Source organism: Gymnoscopelus microlampas (genome assembly GCF_963454915.1).
Source record: "Gymnoscopelus microlampas genome assembly, chromosome: 17".
NCBI lineage: Eukaryota > Metazoa > Chordata > Actinopteri > Myctophiformes > Myctophidae > Gymnoscopelus > Gymnoscopelus microlampas.
In genome coordinates, this window is record NC_139954.1 from 45257326 (window position 1) to 45278127 (window position 20802).

The 20802-nt window shown below is 41.8% G+C and overlaps 1 protein-coding gene across 1 annotated transcript in view; it reads left to right on the plus strand.

The window, feature by feature from the left end:
* acvr2aa (activin A receptor type 2Aa) overlaps window positions 1-20802 on the plus strand; it is a 96439-nt gene that overhangs the window by 19131 nt on the left and 56506 nt on the right. Inside the window, 1 exon segment of the mRNA XM_084085255.1 lies at window positions 14650-14875. Coding sequence (XP_083941381.1) covers window positions 14650-14875 — 226 coding nt within the window.

The following is a 20802-nucleotide window of genomic DNA, read 5'->3' on the forward strand; positions in this document are numbered from 1 at the left end:
AGCATTAATACGGTTTTTAATTGGTTAAATAAGACTGAAACCACTTGTTTTGGGCATGTTGTTATAGGCAAAAAGTTTCAAATAAATAAATAGCGCATTTACGAGCTCACAAGTGGTCGCAACACATTGTGAGCTTGTAGTTCGGGTATTTCCATTGCTTTTGCACAACAGCATACGACGAAGTATAACATAGGGCAGGGGTCTTCAACAGGGGGTCCGCGACCCCTAGGGGGTCCTCAGAGTTACTACAGGGGGACCGCCAAATCTTTGTAGCTTACAACGCCTCGCAGCGCGAGGCGTTGTGAGCTTGTAGATCGGCTATTTTTGGCAAAGAGGCATAGGTGTAGAGGGAAAAAAGAGCAGACCACGTAAACACATTTTTTTTAATCTGAAACACAATTTTATACGATATAGAGGGGGTCCCTGCTTCATCTCTCTCTCAGCAAGGGGGTCCTTGGCCTGAAAACGTTGAAGACCCCTGCTCTATACCAAACCTCTTAGCTGAAAATAGCAGATCTACAAGCTCACAACGCCTCGCAGCACGAGCCGTTGTGAGCTTGCTGATCGGCTATTTTTGGCTGAAGTCCTCCTCGGAATAGGGATGCTAGGGTTCAAGTGGTGTAATGTAAAGAAAAAAAAAGATCCTATCATACAAAGATTTGGCGGTCCCCCCCCTGTAGAAGCTCTGAGGACCCCCTGTTGGAGACCACTGGACTAACTACTCGACAACTCGAGCTAAAGCGAAACATTTGGTTTGGAGCCTTGAACTTGACGCTATACCATTTAACTGTGCCTGATATCTAAACTAAGCACTTTTTAAAATAAACCTTAGGGACTGACACAAGGCAACATTCTTCATCCGAGGCTACGGTACTTCAAGTCATTGTTTGGAATAGTACAAGGAGATATTTTGAGAGCACACACACACACACACACACACACACACACACACACACACACACACACACACACACACACACACACACACACACACACACACACACACACACACACACACACACACACACACACACACACACACACAGGAGGGAGAAAATAGAACCACCTGCCTTAGGTTAGCAGCAGGCAAATAGGCAGGCGGCCAGATTAGAAGAAGAAGAAACAACCAGATTCTCATTCCTCCCATGTCTAACAAGGGGCCAGGGTTTGTCGGGGACGTACGGTGACATTTGTGCTGACAATCAATTATGGATGAGTCAAAGAAGTGCCAGCTAAACATGGAACGCTGTGAGCCTCGGGGCCAGAGATGTGGAAACTGGTCACGCAGGTCGAGCGAGGAGTTGGCGCCAAGATGGGGGGTGGGGTGGGGTGGGGGGGGGGGGGGGGCAGCTGCTGCTGCTGCTGCAACAACATACTAACAATGCGCTTGTTCGCGCGCCAACAAAACGCATGCCACGGTGCCTTCAGGAGATGCTTACATTCTATTCTATGCCATGTTGCCCGCAGTCAGATTTGACCCCACGGGGTGAAGAAGGGGCGGGGCTTTTCAGTACCAGCTAGCTAGGGCCTTGGTTCTCAAAGTGGGGTCCGGGGACCCCCAGGGGTACTTGAGGGGGTTCCAGGGGGTACCCAGCAAAATGTGTAAACTGTAAATATAGCATCAGAATAATTATGACCTTTTACACTTTGGGCTATTCAAAAATAGCAGATTTACAAGCTCATAGCGCGGCACCGAGTGCCGCGCTACGAGCTTGTAGATCTGCTATTTTTGAAAAATCTTGAACATTTGTGCAAATCTTTGAATATACATATTTTTAAAGCGAACATTTGTAACTCTAATCTTTGCTTCTGGGGGGGTCCCTGGAACAACCTATTTTTAGATGGGGGTCCGCAGCCAAATACATATCATTTTGGGGGTCCTTGACATGAAAAAGTTTGAGAACCACTGAGCTAGGGCCTTTCCAGCTTCTGTGACTCAGGTTGCAGCATGGCGGGCTGCACCGTTCCTTTTTTGTTTTGTTTTTTTTCCTTCTTGTTCCCCTTTTGTCAGCTTCAATGGAGTTTCACATCACCAGATGGTGCTTTTGAACTCGTGCTATTAATAATTTTTGAGCTGGTCCTAGGAGATCCCCAATAGTGTGCACTACAGGAGATACTGTACACTTAATGTGACTGAACACATTCAGGCCTGAGGCCGATTCTAAAAAGAAGCCTTCTAAATCCAAAATGTTGAAAAAGGTTACTGTTGCTATATAGCGTATATACAGTAGCAGCGACTACACACAGAGGTGTTCCTGGCTTGAAAGGTATAACGCAGGGGTCTTCAACGTTTTCAGACGAAGGACCCCCTAGCTGAGAGATAGATGAAGCAGGGACCCCCTCTATATTGTATAATAATGTGTTTCAGATAAGATTTTGCTGCTCTTTTTTCCCTCTACACCTATAACAATAATGCTTGCGATCTACTCTAATGCTTGCGTTGCGATCTGCTATTTTTGGCTAAAGTTCTCCTCAGAAAAGGGATGCTAGGGTTGAAGTAGTTAAGGTAAAAACAAATAATCATATCACACAAAGATTTGGCGGACCCCCTGTAGTGACTCTGAGGACCCCCTAGGGGTCCCGGACCCCCTGTTGAAGACCCCTGGTATAGAGGGGGAAAAAAGAGCAGAACAAGTACAAATTCAGGTTATTGAAGGTTTAAGTGGTTAAATGTCTGAAATTACACATTACAGTGCTGTCAAACAAGTCTATGAAGCTATCTATGAAATCTATGAAAATGTTGAATCTGCAACACAATGTTACACAATATGTAGTGGGGGTCCCTGCTTCATCTCTCAGCTAGGGTGTGCTGGGCTGAAAAAACGGTGAAGACGCCTGAGTTAGTCTATTCCTCCACACATTTAAGCCAAAAAGAGATGGTTCTGTTGTGTAGTGTCGCCTGTGTACCCTAGTGGTTTGATTAATTGAATATTGTATTAGACAGAAATGCAGACAGCACGAGTACAGTCAAAGTCGAAAAGGATAACACAAAAAAGTCCACTGGACTTGTTTCCATTGAGGTCCTATATATTCAATTCATCAACATACAGTAGCATTAAAAATAACACAAATACAATATCATCACAAATATATGTACAGAGTAGAAAGGGGGGGTGAACACCTTTCTAAGGGAGAAGTGATAATTACGGTACCTCCCCCTTTGGCCTCCTGAAAAGGTGGATTTTCAGGCCTGTTTTAACCCATTCAATCCGGGAACGCATCTGTGTCATTTTGGATTTCTTCAGCTATTCAAAAATAGCAGATCTACAAGCGTATAGAAAATCTTGAAAATTTAAATAGTAAAAAAACATATATTAAAAGATTTGCAAAAATGTATGCATCTGCTATTTTTGAATAGCCCAAAGTATAAAACAATAGTTATAGCTATACAAATCTTACATGACACAGTATTCGTTCCCGGATTGAATGGGGTTAAAGGAAGCCAGTGATACACATTTTGGTGCGTAAGTTGGTTGTGTGTGTGTGTGCGTGTGTGTGTGTGTGTGTGTGTGTGTGTGCGTGTGTGTGTGTGTGGGGGGGTGGTGGGGGTCAGAAGGTTGGCACATCACTCACTGCTTCTTTGCAGAAGCGTTATTGTCAAACCACACCCGCCCGCCACATCCTTTTGACTGAATGAGCCTGTTTTTGTCGGTCAGAGAGGAACCACTTGAGGTTTTGTTGGGGCTAACCACAAAAACCAGCTTATATTGTTGTTTCTTTCAAACCCCATAATACGGTGCCTGCAGGCGAGGTGTTTCGTACTTTTTATATCAAGATCCCTCTGTCTCCTTTGGTGTTTAGATAAGATTAAAAGCCCAGGATTAGCCCATGTTTTAACCCATTAAGACCGGGCTTAAGATCTGTGTGTAATTTTTAGATTTCTTTGGCTATTCAAAAATAGCAGATCTACAAGCTCGTACGAGCTTGTAGATCTGCCCATTGAGACCTGAAGCCTTGAGACCTGAAGCTGATTCTACATGTCTCCTAAATCTCAACAGTTTTCTGAAAAACATATGTTTCTATATCAGCACCACTGATTCAGTGGTGCTCAATCTTTTTCATGTCAAGGACCCCCAAAATTATATGTATTTGGCCGCCGACCCCCATCAAAATATTTTGTTCCAGGGACCCCCCCAGAAGCAAAGATTTGAGTTAAAAATGTTCGCTTTAAAAATATATATATTCAAAGATTTGCACTCATTTTCACGATTTTTCAAAAATAGCAGATCTACAAGCTCGTAGCGCGGCACTCGGTGCCGCGCTATGAGCTTGTATATCTGCTATTTTTGAATAGCCCAAAGTGTAACATAATGCTTTTTAGCTCAAATCTAAAAATGACACAGTTCCAGGTCTTATTGGGTTAAAATGGGTTAAAAGAGAAATGATTTTGTTTGTTCTTGTTGTTTTTTTTTCTTCCTGTGTTTGAGAGTTGAGGACTTTGCTCCTGTGTGAAGCTTCCTATAGTGCTGTAGTAGTCATGTGACGTGTGGTTTAGATGACTGGGCTGAAGATGAGGGACTCATTCTTTGGAACTATACATGACACCGGCTCATTTAGCCTTCCCCGGCTTCTTTAGATGAAGCCGGTCTCTAGCCTTATTATTCCCTTTGGAACCATACAATCATATTTAACAATGCCTATTCTCCCGCACGCGGCCAAACTACATGCACAATGGGAGACGGAACAACACCACACTGGGGATGGGACGTTAATGGTTTATTATCGTTTATCGCGATAAAAAAACGCTTACAATAATCGTATCGCATAGATTTTAACCCATTAAGACCTGGAACTTTGTCATTTTTAGATTTGAGCTAAAAAAGCATTATTTTACACTTTGGGCTATTCAAAAATAGCAGATATACAAGCTCATAGCGTGAAAAATCGTGAAAATGTGTGCAAATCTTTGAATATATATATATATTTTTTTAAGCGAACATTTTTAACTCAAATCTTTGCTTCTGGGGGGTCCCTGGAACAAAATATTTTGATGGGGGTCCACGGCCAAATACATATCATTTTGGGGGTCCTTGACATGAAAAAGATTGAGCACCACTGATATAGAAACATACGTTTTTCAGAAAACTGTTGAGGTTTAGGAGACATGTAGAATCGGCTTCAGGTCTTAATGGGTTAAGTTATCGTGAAATTGTCCTCCATCATACACTAGGATGAATTGGCTTTTGTTGAGCTGCAAAGTTTCAGTACAACTTCCAAAAATAGCCGATCTACAAGCTCACAACGCGTTGCGAGCTTGTAGTTCGGCTGTTTTTGGCGAACGTTCCCGCCCCAGAATAGGGATGCTGGGGGGTTCAAGTGGTTAACAAAAGTGGCATTTTAAAGGGATAGTTCACACCCCAAAAAAATCTTATTTTCTATCAGTTACACGCCCCATGAAACCGTGAATTCATGGAGTTTTTTTTTTTTTGTCACATTCCTATGCCAATAATTTGATGACCGGCGGAAAGATGCTAATGTCTCCGGTCATTAAAGTTATTGGCTTAGGAATGCGACATAAACAAAAAAGAATCTCTATGAATTCAAGTCTCCATGGGGTGAGTATTGTAATCAATAGTTCACCCCCAAAATGACTTTTTCTTTAAGTTTTAAGCATATTTTGATTATCGCCATAATATTATTAGTCGCAATAATTTTTTACGCAATAATCATGACATGTAATTTTCACATGGTCCCATTACTACACCATTGGTTCTCAAAGTGGGGTCCGGGGACCCCCAGGGGTACTTGAGGGGGTTCCAGGGGGTCCCCAGCTAAATGATGGACAGGAACCAAATGGACCCTTATGGGTCTGTAACTCTGAGAGTGTACAAATGGAACCAAATGGACGGGTCCATTTGGTTCCATTTGTACACTCTCAGAGTTAAATTAACATAGATTATACAATATCAATTGGGGTCCCAGAGGTATAAATGCCATTAAATGGGGGTCCGTAGCCTAATGCATGTCAAACTGGGGGTCCTTGAAATTAAAACGGTTGAGAATCACTGCTAGAGAGCCGTAAAAACCTTCTCTTATTGGGGTCCCTGGCATATCTTTTCAATTGGGGGGTCCGTGGGGTAATAATAAGTGTCAATTTGGGGGTCCTTGACGTGAATAAGTTTGAGAACCACTGTCCTACACCACCACACCACCACTGCTGTCCTCCTGCATGCCACAGAATGGCTGCACTTCAGCACAACCTCTCTCCCGGTAACTGGAGTGCAGCAGCAGCAGCGAGGGCTTACATGTCGTCATTGTATTGACATCTCATTCATTTTAAGACACATTTGGCTCAAATGGCCGTGCTGCAGTATATATACTGTCGTTACGGCACAGTAAAGGACCCTCCAGAACCCCCCCACCCCCCCCCCCCCCCTCCCCGCCTTCTCATGCTGTGATTATGCTGAGTAGGAGATTCAGGCGGGGCTGAATGGGACCAGCTATCCCATTACCCTCTTATCAGACACAAGAGCCAATAAATCACAGAGCGGAGAGGAGACCGATGCAGTGGGTTCTCTGTCACCACAAGTTCCTCTGCAGCCCTGCTGCCTGATGTATGTGAAAGAATATATATATCACCCTCCTCCTAAGATCCTACATATTATCATTCACCAGAGGTGGACAAAGTTAAAGAACATTTTACTGAAGTAAATGTATCAATACCGCAATGTAGATCGGCTATTTTTCAAATGGCTGAAAGGGCTGAAGTGTTTTTTTGGTAATAATAATCAAAATCTATAAAGTAACTAGTAACTAAAGTTTTCAAATAATTGTAGTGGAGTGAAAGTGCAATATTTTTCTCTGAGATGTAGTGGAGTAGAAGTAAAAATATTAAAAGTACTCGCATGTTTTACTTGAGTAAAAGTATCAATACTGCAATGCAGAAATACTCTGTTACTCTGGTAAATTAACGCGATAAAGTCCCGGCCCTAATATATATATATATATATATAGAGAGAGACTTTGAGTGACACTGCATTGGAAGAAGGGCTCTAGCTTCAGGACCCCCTGTCCTGAACACGCAGCAGTGCACTGGGTGTGTAGTTTAGAGTATTTGTCAGTGAATAAATGCTCCTACTGTTTGGTGATACGCAAAACTTGCAAATCGCCTGCGTGCGTGATAGCCATGGGCTCCGTTTGCGTCTCTTTGAGATATTCCCAAATAGACACGGATGTCACGGATCTTAACGGTCTAATGAGTTAACCTCTTTATGCTGAGTAAGGCTCTGCTGAAATGCATCCCAAGTGCCTATCTGAATAAGAAAGTACCAGAAGGACATTTACATGAGTCCTGGCATTTTCAGGTTTTAATGAGCTGCGCTGACCTGACCTTAAGGTGGAATGACCATAAAGGGCCATCCACACCACACCAAGCACTACAACTGCATCTTTAACTGTAAAGATATTGTCTTAAGGGTCTTAACCCATTAAGACCTGGAATTGTGTCGTTTTTAGATTTGAGCTAAAAAGCCATATTTTACACTTTTGGCTATCCAAAAATATCAGATCTGCTATTTTAGAAAAATCGTGAAAATGTGTGCAAATCTTTGAATATATATATTTTTAAAGTGAACATTTGTAACTCAAATATTTGCTTCTGGGGGGTCCCTGGAACAACATATTTTGATGGGGGTCCGCGGCCAAATACATATAATTTTGGGGGTCCTTGACATGAAAAAGACCACACACCACTGATATAGAAACATACATTTTTCAGAAAACTGTTGAGATTTAGGAGACATGTAGAATCGGCTTCAGGTCTCAATGGGTTAAGGGTGGCCCAGCAGTTGTCATTTAGTCACTATGGTTGTAATTTGTAATTGTATTATTATTAATGTTATTTTAATAAAACCCATTTAGTTCATGTTCGTGTAGCACCCATGTTCTTGTTGCATCGTAAGCATTTTTATCAATACTTAGTTGGACAAAGGACGGTAACTGTACTGTAAATTGAAAGCGTTTCCATTGGAGACTCTGTCTGTCTATGATTCTGCTGCTCACAGCGGTAGCACAAGTCACAACGGAGTCATTTGACTTGCGTAGAGATAGAGAGAAGGCTCTAATGTTTACTTGACAACAGCTTATTTGTACGAGTATGTTTGCTTTATTTACTTAACAACCAGTTGCGGACAAGATTACACGATTTGCTCTCGACCAACCTGCTGTTTATGTCCTTTGTTTGTGACGTCATCATGGCTGCTTAGAGCTCTGATTGGATATATTGTCCGTCTGTCTACTTGTATAACGGTACCCAATATCAAGAGTGTTGAGTTGGACACCTACTCGTTGACAACGTTAATTCGGTTATTAAAAGCAGACAGCAAAATAAGTGAATTCGAATGTAATTTAATTGAATTATTCGCATTGCGCATCCGGTGTAACTGGTATTGCCATTTTTCATATGGCTTTATTAATTGATGGGGAAATCTCCACACCGCAGCAACTCTAAATCTCAACCACTCCTAATAAACAGATTCTATACATTATCTGCTGAGGCTCTCCTGAGTTCAATAAAACAATGTTTTTCTAAGCAAAATACCTTTTAGATTTTTATTTCCATAGTACACTTCATTAAAAGGGTAGTAGGCCTATGCAGTGATGTTGCTAGGTTTTCAATGTAATGGGTCCTGGGATGCAAGGGTGGTCTTTTAGATGGGTCCCAGGGACATTTTATGGGTCCCACAAAAATGCACAGCGTTTAACTCGTGTTTCATCTTATATGGTTATATTCATGTAGAACATGTATCTGAAAGAAAAGTACACAATTCCAAATCCGACAACTAGTACTTGTAGTACTTGATACTTGATTTTAGAAAATAGGCTTGCTATTTTCTGTTGCCCTGCAGCAGGCTTGAGAATCTTTTTTGGTGCCATTTTACACTAACATTATTTTTTTTTCTTTTATTTGTATAGTTTATTTTTAATTCACGTTTGTTGTTTTCAAACGTGTTAACCATCAGGTCTGCTACGGGTCTACGTCATGGCAGAGACGTCACTTTTCAACTCCGCAACAGACGGCCCTTGTGTGTGTGTGTTACACGCAAAATCGTTACCCAAAGAATTCGGTCTGAGCAATGAGCATGCGCAAAATGGCGGCTCCCATGGATCCTTATTATTATCATTTGTATCGTCTTTCTTAGACTATTTCTACGTGGATTCTATCGTTTATAAAGTAGGATAAAGTAGGATGTGGCCATGCAAAATGGTGGTGTCCCATGGATTTGTAAAATATTTGCGGTAAAAAAAATATTTTACCGCGAATTTTGTTTTTGTTGGTGACAATTGTAGTGCGTCCCAGGACGCACCGATGGTGCCATGAATGCGTCCTTTTTCAATATGGTGCGTCAGAGACGCAGGACGCAGGCCTATGAGCATCTCTGCCTATGTAGTTAACTACCACAAAAGTATTTTTTGGTAGATAGCGTACCATACTGTGACATGTCATACCATTACATCCCTAGTCCCTCCACTCTCCACCTTCCATAAGACCCAACATGTAGGGCTTGGCAGTGAAGCAGACTATTTAGGCTATATGGGGGGAATTGGCAATGACTCATTGAAACCCATTGAGACCTGAAGCCGATTCTACATGTCTCCTAAATCTCAACTTTTCTGAAAAACGTATGTTTCTATATCAGTGGTGCTCAAACTTTTTCATGTCTAGGACCCCCAAAATTGTATGTATTTGGCCGCGGACCCCCATCAAAATATGTTGTTCCAGGGACCCCCAGAAGCAAAGATTTTAGTTAAACATGTTCGCTTTAAAATATATATATATTCAAAGATTTGCAAACATTTTCACAATTTTTCAAAAATAGCAGATCTACAAGCTCATAGCGCGGCACTCGGTGCCGTGCTATGAGCTTGTATATCTGCTATTTTTGAATAGCCCAAAGTGTAAAATAATGTTTTTTTGCTCAAATCTAAAAATGACACAGTTCCAGGTCTTAATGGGTTAAAGGTTTCATGACATCAAATTGTAATTATTATTATTATTTGAAATTTCTGACCTCAATTACACCCAAATGAAACTGAACGTTGAACATTCAGTGGATTGTCTGTGGTCAGGGGTTCTCTGAATAATTAGGCTCAGAAAAAGTGCTGTGATTTGCCTGTGGACATTTCACAAACATTTAACAATTATGGAATGTTGTATTTATTCCTAGATCAGTGGTTCGCAAACCTTTTTTTAATTTCAAGGGGTCCCCCCCATAACTCAGAGTGTACAAATGGAACAAAATGGACCCGCAAAAGGGTCAATTTGGTCACTCAAGTTGCGGGGTTTCAGAATCGGCATCGGGAATATGAAGAAAAATGCTATCGGTACACACGTCTCTATTATCAAACAACCGTTAATATACAAACGCCGAGGGGCTGGGGGGGAAACAGATGGTCTTAGGAGATTACAAAGAAAAGTTGTCATCCTTCATGTCTGCCAGGCAGCAGTCGGCCACGCCACGTGAATTGACTTTCTCTCTCTCTCTCTCTCTCGGGGCGTTCATCAGCGCTGGTTAATTACAGAGCCGCAGTTGGCGGGCCCTTGCACTGGAGCCTGGTGGTGACAGATGTCCCCCTTAGCAGCCAGCGTAACGGGTCCCCCACACAGCGGTGTGGCTTAACCCATTAAGACCTGAGGACGCATCAGTGTCATTTTTTTAAGATTTGAGCTAAAAAAAAGGCATTATTTTACACTTTGGGCTATTCAAAAATAGCAGATCTACAAGCTCGTAGCGCGGCACCGAGTGCCGCGCTACGAGCTTGTAGATCTGCTATTTTTGAAAAATCGTGAATCTTTCAATATATATATTGTTTTAAAGCGAACATTTTGAACTCAAATCCTTGCTTCTGGGGGGTCCCTGGAACAAAATATTTTGAGATGGGGGGGTCTGCGGCCAAATGCATGTAATTTTGGGGGTCCTTGACATGAAAAAGTTTGAGCACCACTGATATAGAAACATAAGTATTTTCAGAAAACCGTTGGGATTTAGAAGACATTTTGCAGAATCGTAACCTCAGGTCTTAATGGGTTAACGCTACGCGCTACAGACTGCAGGCGAAGCGTGTGAGAGCGAGGGCCCGGCAGGAGGCCCAATGGTCACATTGTACACACCGCTGCCATGACAGCGGCGAATGGGGTCGGTCGTAAAAATAGTGAACTACAAAACAGCCATATACACATGCCTCTGTTCTGCATGGTATATATATATATATATATATATATATATATATATATATATATATATACTGGCCTGTTGGAACTTCTCTCACGCATTGCAATCGCATCGGTTACGCCCAATCGTCGGCGAGCGCGCACTGTCTTAACCCATTGAGACCTGGAACTGTCTCATTTTTAGATTTGAGCTAAAAAGCATTATTTTACACTTTGGGCTATTCAAAAATAGCAGATCTACAAGCTCATAGCGCGGCACCAAGTGCCGCGCTACGAGCTTGTAGATCTGCTATTTTTGAAAAATCGTGAAAATGTGTGCAAATCTTTGAATATATATATTTTTAAAGCGAACATTTTTAACTCAAATCTTTGCTTCTGGGGGGTCCCTGGAACAACATATTTTGATGGGGGTCCACGGTCAAATACATATAATTTTGGGGGTCCTTGACATGAAAAAGATTGAGCACCACTGATATAGAAACATACGTTTTTCAGAAAACTGTCGGGATTTAGGAGACATGTAGAATCGGCTTCAGGTCTCAATGGGTTAAAGAGAACCGAGTGGTGATTGATCTCTCTGAAGTTAATTGATTGTCATACTTTGCCTTGGGAGCCTTTTACAAGTATGGCAGTGCAAGTTGTAGATCAATCGGCGATCGTGACACTTTCTTGGAACAGGCGGCTTTCTGAAATTCTGTGCCAGGTCAACAACAACAACAAGGATGGATCACGGGCCTAATACCTAATAGGCATGCAAGGGTTCAGTTAAGCCACGGTCCGTAGTACCTTGGTTTTTGGGTCATGGCTTTGGTACGGTTAGATTTTTTCATTTATCCTTATTTTGCTTATTAACGAAAACATTTATAGTTTTTTCCAATTACACACATTTCCAGTACGACACGACACTATTTGCCTTTCATTATTTTCAAAGGAGAAAACTAAACCGTATGTCACTGACATGACCGTGCGAGGGAAGTGTTGTCCCACTCTGTTGTCATGGAGTACTTTTTTGTTTGAGCTGTTGTGTTGTGAAAAAACAACACTTTTGAGCGAGGTAGCGAGCTCACGCTAAAGCGAGTGCAGACGACAAGACGTCACGTCAAAGCAATGGTCTAATCATATATACAGTATATTGACGGTGTTGTTCGCCGGAAATAGATGAACTACGAGCTCACAACGTGTCGTGATGCTTGTAGATCGGCTATTTTTGTAGAGCAACACTGTTGGATTCACTTGCGGGGAGGGGTTTCCTCCAGTGCCATTTCAGCAGTGAGAAATGTTGTAATTGCAAAACCAAGTGCATATTGAACCATGGATGTTGAACTGTATGGTTCAGTATTAAACTGAGAACCGTTGCGCGAATTTGCGCCCCTAATATCTAGTGGGACAATATATTAGAGTTCTCAAATCCTGCCAGAACCCGACCCGACCCGACCCAACGTTTTCGGGCTGGGACAAAAATGTTTGCTAATTAGTCGGGCCGAGCCGAGCCTCGGGTTCCGTAAAAAATAAAATAATTATCTATTACCCTCAAAAAATACATTTCAACTGTCCCTAGTGGCCGAACGGTAAGGCCGACAGAAATGTCAGTGGATGTGTTGGATGTGTTGGATGTGTCGGATGCAGCTCAAAGTGAACTTTACTCAGGTATCTAGTTCGTTGCCGTCCGACCGTTCCTAGCCCGTGTTATTAAAAAATATAATATATCTATAATATAGATGTTTTGGCCATTATCTCTGGAACCAAACGTCCAATCTGCTCAGTTCAAAGCTTGTTGGATGCGTGACTTTGAAAACAGAGATTATGGCGTAATGGTTGGGGCCGGGCCCTGTTCGGGGACTGTACAGTCAGTGCATATGAGGTCTTCATGAATCTGCTGCCTTCTACTGTTCAGTGACTTCTTTGGTGGGCAAGACGTTTTTCTCTTGTGTCTCAGTCTTCTTCAATAGGCTCTATGCACAGCAGCCATATTGGGAATGAATTGGGCCCCTTCCTTACTTCCTTCACAGGTGTTACCAATGATGCTAATTAAGGCTCTGTTTCATTTAGTGTGGCATAGTGGTTGTCTTATTTTCAAGGACCCCCATAACTCTGAGAGTGTACATTTGTACACTCTCAGAGTTACACACCCACCATAAGGGGCCATTTGGGAACCAAAATGTAGTGTTTCTAGTGAGCCAACATGCACAATATCAGCACCCTGACCAGAATGGAACAGAGCCTTCATTAGTATCATTGGTAACACCTGTGAAGGAAGTAAGAAGCGGCCCAATTTCTTTCCAATATGGCTGCTGTGCATGGAGCCTATTGGGCCTTGTCAAATCCAGAGATCTCCTTCATGTCTGGTTTATCAGCCATCTAGCCCAGTTAGGGCCCAGTTAGGGCCGGGCCTTAATTTTCAGGCCTGTTGAGAACTCTACTTCATAAGAGTCACCTTTTTGTTCTCATGAAGCATGTCTTCAAAGTACTGTACGGGCAAAATGTCTCGTTGTGTTGTTACTAAACGGCATAGTTGCACATCCATAACTACCCCAGTGATGGCTGTGATCCTATTTAGTAACTAAGATGATTTATTTTCATGATTTGGGACATAAAAAAATCACACCCTGTGTGAAGGTAGCGGCGCCTTTGATACATTTTGTCATCGATATGTGTTTATAATGTGTTTATATAGCCATGTGTCACGTGAAGCTTGACCAATCACTTTGTTGACTAACTAATTTTGCTGGGGGCCCCCTGGTATCCCCCCAAAGACCTCTGGGGGTCCCCGGACCCCACTTTGAGAACCAATGGATTAAAGTTCTCAGTCGCCACGACTTGATTTCAGTCGCATAATAATCAGCCAAATGACGCAGATTATGCTGGGGTAAATTCCGCCACTTTCCACATATTTCGCAACTTTCCACATATTTCGCATTTTTCGCAACTTCTGCAATTTCACAGCATAAAATCACACAAAAAACCCACATATTTCATCGCAAAACTTTTGCCCGCATAATCAAGGACTTTTGCCCGCGTTTTTCTAGATGGTCTGTTAGGGGTCTTCAACGTTTTCAGGCCAAGGACCCCCTAGCTGAGAGAGAGATGAAGCAGGGCCCCCCTACTCTATATTGTATACAATTGTGTTTCAGATAAAAGTTTTTTTTACTTAGTCTGCTATTTTTTCCCTCTACACCTATAACCTCTTTGCCAAAAATAGCCGATCTACAAGCTCTCAACGCCTTGCAGCGCGAGGCGTTGTGAGCTTGTAGATCTGCTATTTTCGGCTAATGTTCCCCTCAGAAAAGGAATTCTAGGGTTCAAGTGGTTAATGTAAAAAAACGAAATCCTATCTCACAAAGATTTGGTGGACCCCCTATAGTAGCTCTGAGGACCCCCTAGGGGTCCCGTACCCCCTGTTGAAGACCCCTGGTCTGTGTAATACCATAAGTCATGATATTTAATTTTTTGCTTTATTCCATGTTTTATCTCCACCCTAGGCGCCATCCTGGGTCGATCGGAGACGCAGGAGTGCGTCCACTACAACTACAACCCGTCGGGGATGTCGGACAGCCGCGCCAACCGTAGCGGCATCGAGACGTGCACCTGGCAAGGACAGGAGAAGGACAAGAGGCGGCACTGCTTCGCTACCTGGAGGAACGTGTCGGGCGCCGTGGAGGTGGTCAAGCAGGGCTGCTGGCTGGACGACGTCAACTGTTACGACAAGTAAATGTTTTTATTTACTTGTTGAACGTCTGCTTTAATTGGACAGTACATTTTGGGAAAATAAATTGGTAATGGGGGATCCAACTCCTCCTTGTCATGCGGGGAGGAGTGCATCTGTCTGGCACTGACTGGCTGCACCACAGGGCCAGCCACACAGCACCACAGGGCCAGCCCCACAGCAGGTATCATTATCACACGTGTTGTTCACACACACACACACACACACACACACACACACACACACACACACACACACACACGCGCGCACACGCACGCACGCACGCACACACGTCATGTACAGACAATCAAAGCTGACATATAAGGCACATTAATCTTCTGCATATCCACAAAACTATAAAGAAAATAGTTTATTACAAATTATTTTTTAATGAGTTAATGATGAATAAAGTCATAAATTCATTTACTTTTCAGGATTAAAATTCAAAAATTGCAAAAGTAGCAGATCTACAAGCTCAAGTCGTGTCGCGAAAGTCATATAGAATATGGAGATGAGAGGTTTCTGACCGACATCGTCGATCTGTCATGTCATCATGATGTCATCATGTCATGTTCCCAAGTTCTATGTGCAATGTTAAATGCATTCTCAGTGACATTTAGAGACGGTTCTGTGCAGAACATTTACTTTTTGCATTACATTACTTTTGCCCGCTGAGCTAACTGCAACGCAGGACACATTATCGTATACTAAGGACATAAACTAGGGCAGGGGTCTTCAACGTTTTCAGGCCAAGGGAGAGAGGCCTGAGAGAGAGAGATGAAGCATGGACCCCCTACTCTATATTGTTTAAAATTGTGTTTCAGATAAACTTTTGCTGCTATTTTTTCCCTCTACACTACCTACTGTATAACTCTTTGCCAAAAATAGCCGATCTATAAGCTCACAACGCCTCGCAGCGCGAGGCGTTGTGAGCTTGTAGATCTGCTATTTTTGGCTAAAGTTCTCCTCAGAAAAGGGATGCTAAGGGTTCAAGTGGTTAAGGTAAAAACAAATAAAAAACAAATCATATCACACAAAGATTTGGGGGAACCCCCTGTATTAACTCTGAGGACCCCCTATGGGTCCCGGACCCCCTGTTGAAGACCCCTGAACTAGGGGATTGCATAAGGAAAATACATTATAAGGCAAAAAAAACATGGCATCCAGAGTCCTGTTCAACAGGTTTGTGAACAGGCACATTTTCATGACAGATCCACTAATTTACACGGGAAGATGACTATTATTAGCCTACTGACTAATGTCAGTAGCACACATTGGCCTAAAGTACAAAGTGACACCCTAAAGTCAAGTGCTCCTTGTGTGTGTGTGTGTGTGTGTACACACAGTGAAGGCTGCCTGTCAGTACGCTCCACATTTGGCCACATGTTTCAGCTCTCGGGGCTATGCAGATTGCATTTTCTGATTGAATAAGATTAGAGGATACACGGCATGCGTAAAAAGGCCATTCCGGGCATTCCATGACGCAAGCACTGCACATAGTTCAACACACTGCACATAGTTCAACACACTGCACATAGTTCAACACACTGCACATAGTTCAATACATCTTTGATTGAATTGACATTTTTTCCCCCCCTATTACAAACTGTGTTTGTTTTTAATGCAGCTGTTGTTGCCTGTTGCAATTGGTATGTCTTGACTATTACAATCCTAAAGATTCTAATGATAGAAAAGACCAGAGGCTTCAGGCCTCACGATGTTGTTGCTGATCCAAATTTTCTACCTTTTTGTTGTCTTCTCTTGATGTCCTGCATCCCAGCAAATAAGGGATTCAGAATATAAACTTTAACCCTTCAAACCGGGAACACATTTGTGTAACCGGTTTAACCATTATTTAACCCTTCCATTGTGTTAGGGTCTTTTTTGACCCGTTTTAAATAGTTTAAATAGGTAAAAAGTACCCTTTACATTTCTTTATTGGAACGAGGCTTCATGATATCCTCAGAAATAGCCATTTTAACAACATTATTTATCATCATTTTAATTCATTCTGATGGTCTAAAAAAAAAAAGGTGACACTTGTGGTGTTAGGGTCCGAAATGACCCGGCAAAGAAGTGTGGCTCAATTCCCCCCAAATTGTCAATATTCAATGTTTACATGTTTGAGAGTGAGAGAGACTTGTCCTCAATTAGCATTTGCTATCAGGAGTAAAATAAAGTTTGAGTTTTTGAAAAATAAATGACTTTTTACCTTCTATGGTATACGGGTCATTTCGGACCCTAACACCACTAGTGTCACTATTTTTAATAATTTAAAAAAAACATTAAAGTACGAAAACAAGTATTTAAAAAAAAAGAAATTTTGAAGTGTGTTATTATTCTTAATTATTCTATTCTAGCTTTTTTTTTTTTAAGCAAACATTTTTAACTCATATTTGCTTCTGGGGGTTCCTGGAACAAATATTTTGAGATGAGGGTCGGCGGCCCAATACATATCATTTTGGGGGTCCTTGACATTAAAAAGTCTGAGAACCACTGATTACATCAACTCAAGTTTAAAAAAAAAAAAAGATTTAGAAGACATTTGTAGAATCCCCCAGAAGCAAAGATTTGAGTTAAAATGTTTCGCTTTAAAAAAATATATATTCAAAGATTTGCACACATTTTCAAGATTTAAAAAAAAATGCATCACAGCGCCGTGCTATGAGCTTGTTTATCTGCTATTTTTGAATAGCCAAAGTTTAACATGATGGTTCGAGTGTTTAAAAAAATCTAAAATGTCAGATGCTTAACCCATTAAGACCTGGAACTGTGTCATTTTTAGATTTGAGCTAAAAAGCCTTTTGTACACTTTGGGCTATTCAAAAATAGCAGATATACAAGCTCATAGCGCGGCACCGAGTGCCGCGCTACGAGCTTGTAGATCTGCTATTTTTGAAAAATCGTGAAAATGTGTGCAAATCTTCTGAATATACATATTTTTAAAGCGAACATTTTTAACTCAAATCTTTGCTTCTGGGGGGGTCCCTGGAACTAAATATTTTGATGGGGGTCCGCGGCCAAATACATATAATTTTGGGGGTCCTTGACATGAAAAAGATTGAGCACCACTGATATAGAAACATACGTTTTTGAGAAAACTGTTGAGATTTAGGAGACATGTAGAATCGGCTTCAGGTAAAGATGCAGTCAGTCCATTTGGTGAACCGGTTGGTAGTATTGTTCACCGTTGCACGGGCAAACGTCGCCTGCCTTGCAGACAGCTAGTCTAGGGGGTTATTTGCCTTTGAACAACGACATACACGTAGGTATTATTTCAATATTTACTAACGCAGCTCATCTGCCAGAACACACTACTGTATATACAGTAGCACAGTGGTTCTCAAAGTGGGGTCCGGGGACCCCCAGGGGTCCTTGGGAGAGGCAACATTTGATAATACAGCATCGCAATCATTTTAACCCCTTTTATCTAGATTTTATATGCTGGCTATTTGAAAAATAGCAGATGTACAAGCTCACAACGCGTCACTTCGTGCCGTGCTGCAAGCTTGTACATCTGCTATTTTTTGGAAATAAAAATATATCGATTTTTTTCAATTTGTCGGTCCTTGATATAAAAACGTTTGAGAACCAGCGCACTATCACCACCGGCCTCAATAATAATAATAATAATAATAATAATACATCACACTTATGTTGCGCTTTTCATTGTACCCAAAGTCGCTTTACAAAACAAATCAAAATAAACAACTTTATTAGGAGAAAAATAGTTTAAAACAGTTTTCAGTTTTTTCAACCTTTTCAGGCCAAGGACCCCTTAGCTGAGAGAGAGATGAGGCAGGGACCCCCTACTCTATCCTACTATAATTCTAGTAACCTCTGTCTGTAGTGGTGAGTGAGTGAGTGAGTAGGTGAAGCTACCCGGTTCTCCTCACTGGCTGGAGCAATTGCTCTGATTTTGCACACAGCCATTGACCATTACCATCTGAACTTAACTGTGAAGCCCGTTTTTCAATTTCATCAAATCTCAGCTTCTTATTAGCGTTTTAGTGTAAAACACTGTCGCCATGGTTACGGGGCTGCCCAGCTATGGGACGAACTGCCTCCCGGGTTGCCAGATCATGTGCGCATATCCCCCCACGGATGCGTCGACCGGGTATGGTCTAGTATTGTATAATTACAATAATATAATTGTGTTTCAGATTCGACTTTTTTTGTTTACGTAGTCTGCTCTTTTTTCCCTCTACACCTATAGCCTCTTTGCCAAAAATAGCAGATCTACAAGCTCACAACGCCTCGCAGCGCGAGGCGTTGTGAGCTTGTAGATCTGCTATTTTTGGCTAAAGTTTTCCTCAGAAAAGGGATGCTAGGGTTCAAGTGGTTAAGGTAAAATAAAAAATCTTATCGCACAAAGATTTGGCAGACCCCCTGTAGTAATTCTGAGGACCCCCTGTTGAAGACCCCTGGTTTAAAACACTTCCAGGCTTCTGGTTCACCTAAACAGGCATCTGGCTCAGGGCCAGCTACCGTAGAGACGTCACAACAGGGCATGTCAGCCTCGAATAAGCAGGATATTGAATTCAGAAATAAATTAATTCAACAAGTCCGTTGAATCGAATGATCGACTAGCAAGATTGGTGTCCATGTATTAAAGCGGCATTATGTAACTTTTTAAATGAATAAAATGTCATTTTGTCCCATCTGTATGGTAGAGTAATGTTAATGCAATATAACTTATACAATCTGTATGGTAGAGTAATGTTAATGCAATATAACTTATACAATCTGTATGGTAGAGTAATGTTAATGCAATATAACTTATAGAATCTGTATGGTAGAGTAATGTTAATGCAATATAACTTATACAATCTGTATGGTAGAGTATGTTAATGGGTTAACTTATTACTGAAAAAGGCTGTATCTCGGCTCCTGAGCACTTTTTTTTACTATGTATTTTTCAATGTTATTATGCGCAGGGAACCGGGTTCAAATCCGGAGTAGAAGAGGAAAGTTACATAGTGCACCTTTAACCACTTAAGCCCTGTTCAAAATAAATTGCCCATCTACTACTATAATAGCAGATCCACAAGCTCACAACGTGTCGCATGGTGAGGATTGCATCGTGAGCTTGTAGATCTGCTGTTTTTGAGCACGTTCATGAAAACGTTCATTGTTTTTACCCATGATGAACATGCCCAAAATAGGGACGGCCAGGTTGACAGTGGTTAATGTACGTTGATCCACACAGTACGGGGCGGCAGGAGAACAAGGCCTAATTTTAGCTGCTTCCTTCCACCACGGCAGCTGCTTATTGTCTGGACCCCCCCACCCCCCCCCCCCCCTCCCTCCCTCCCCCATTCCCAAAGATGTGGAAAATGTTGCATCACCGTGATCATTTTGGAACACAAACATATACGCATCCATAAACAGCACAGTGGCCATTGTTTGGTCTATCTATGGAACAAGTGATATCTATATGTATTGTGGAGGGATACTCGTATTGTCCTGCCATGACCCGTGATGAGGACTATATTGTATGGTCACATATTTTTAACTGGGGTATTATTGGCAGGGCAAGTTTATTTGTATTTTTAAGACCTGAAGCCGATTCTACAAATGTCTTCTAAACAGTTTTCTGAAAAAAAGTATGTTTCTATGTGGTTCTCAAACTTTTTCATGTCAAGGACCCCCAAAACGATATGTATTTGGGGCGCGGGGACCCCCATCTCAAAATATTTTGTTCCAGGGACCCCGCAGAAGCAAAGACTTTAAGACCTGAGGCGATTCTTAAACATTGTCTAAATCTCAACAGTTTTTTGAAAAAAATCTGGAAAATATTTTTTCGAGATTTTTCAAAAATAGCAGATCTACAAGCTCATAGCGCGGCACTCGGTGCCGCGCTATGAGCTTGTAGATCTGCTATTTTTGAATAGCCCAAAGAAATATTAAAATGAGACGCAGATGCGTC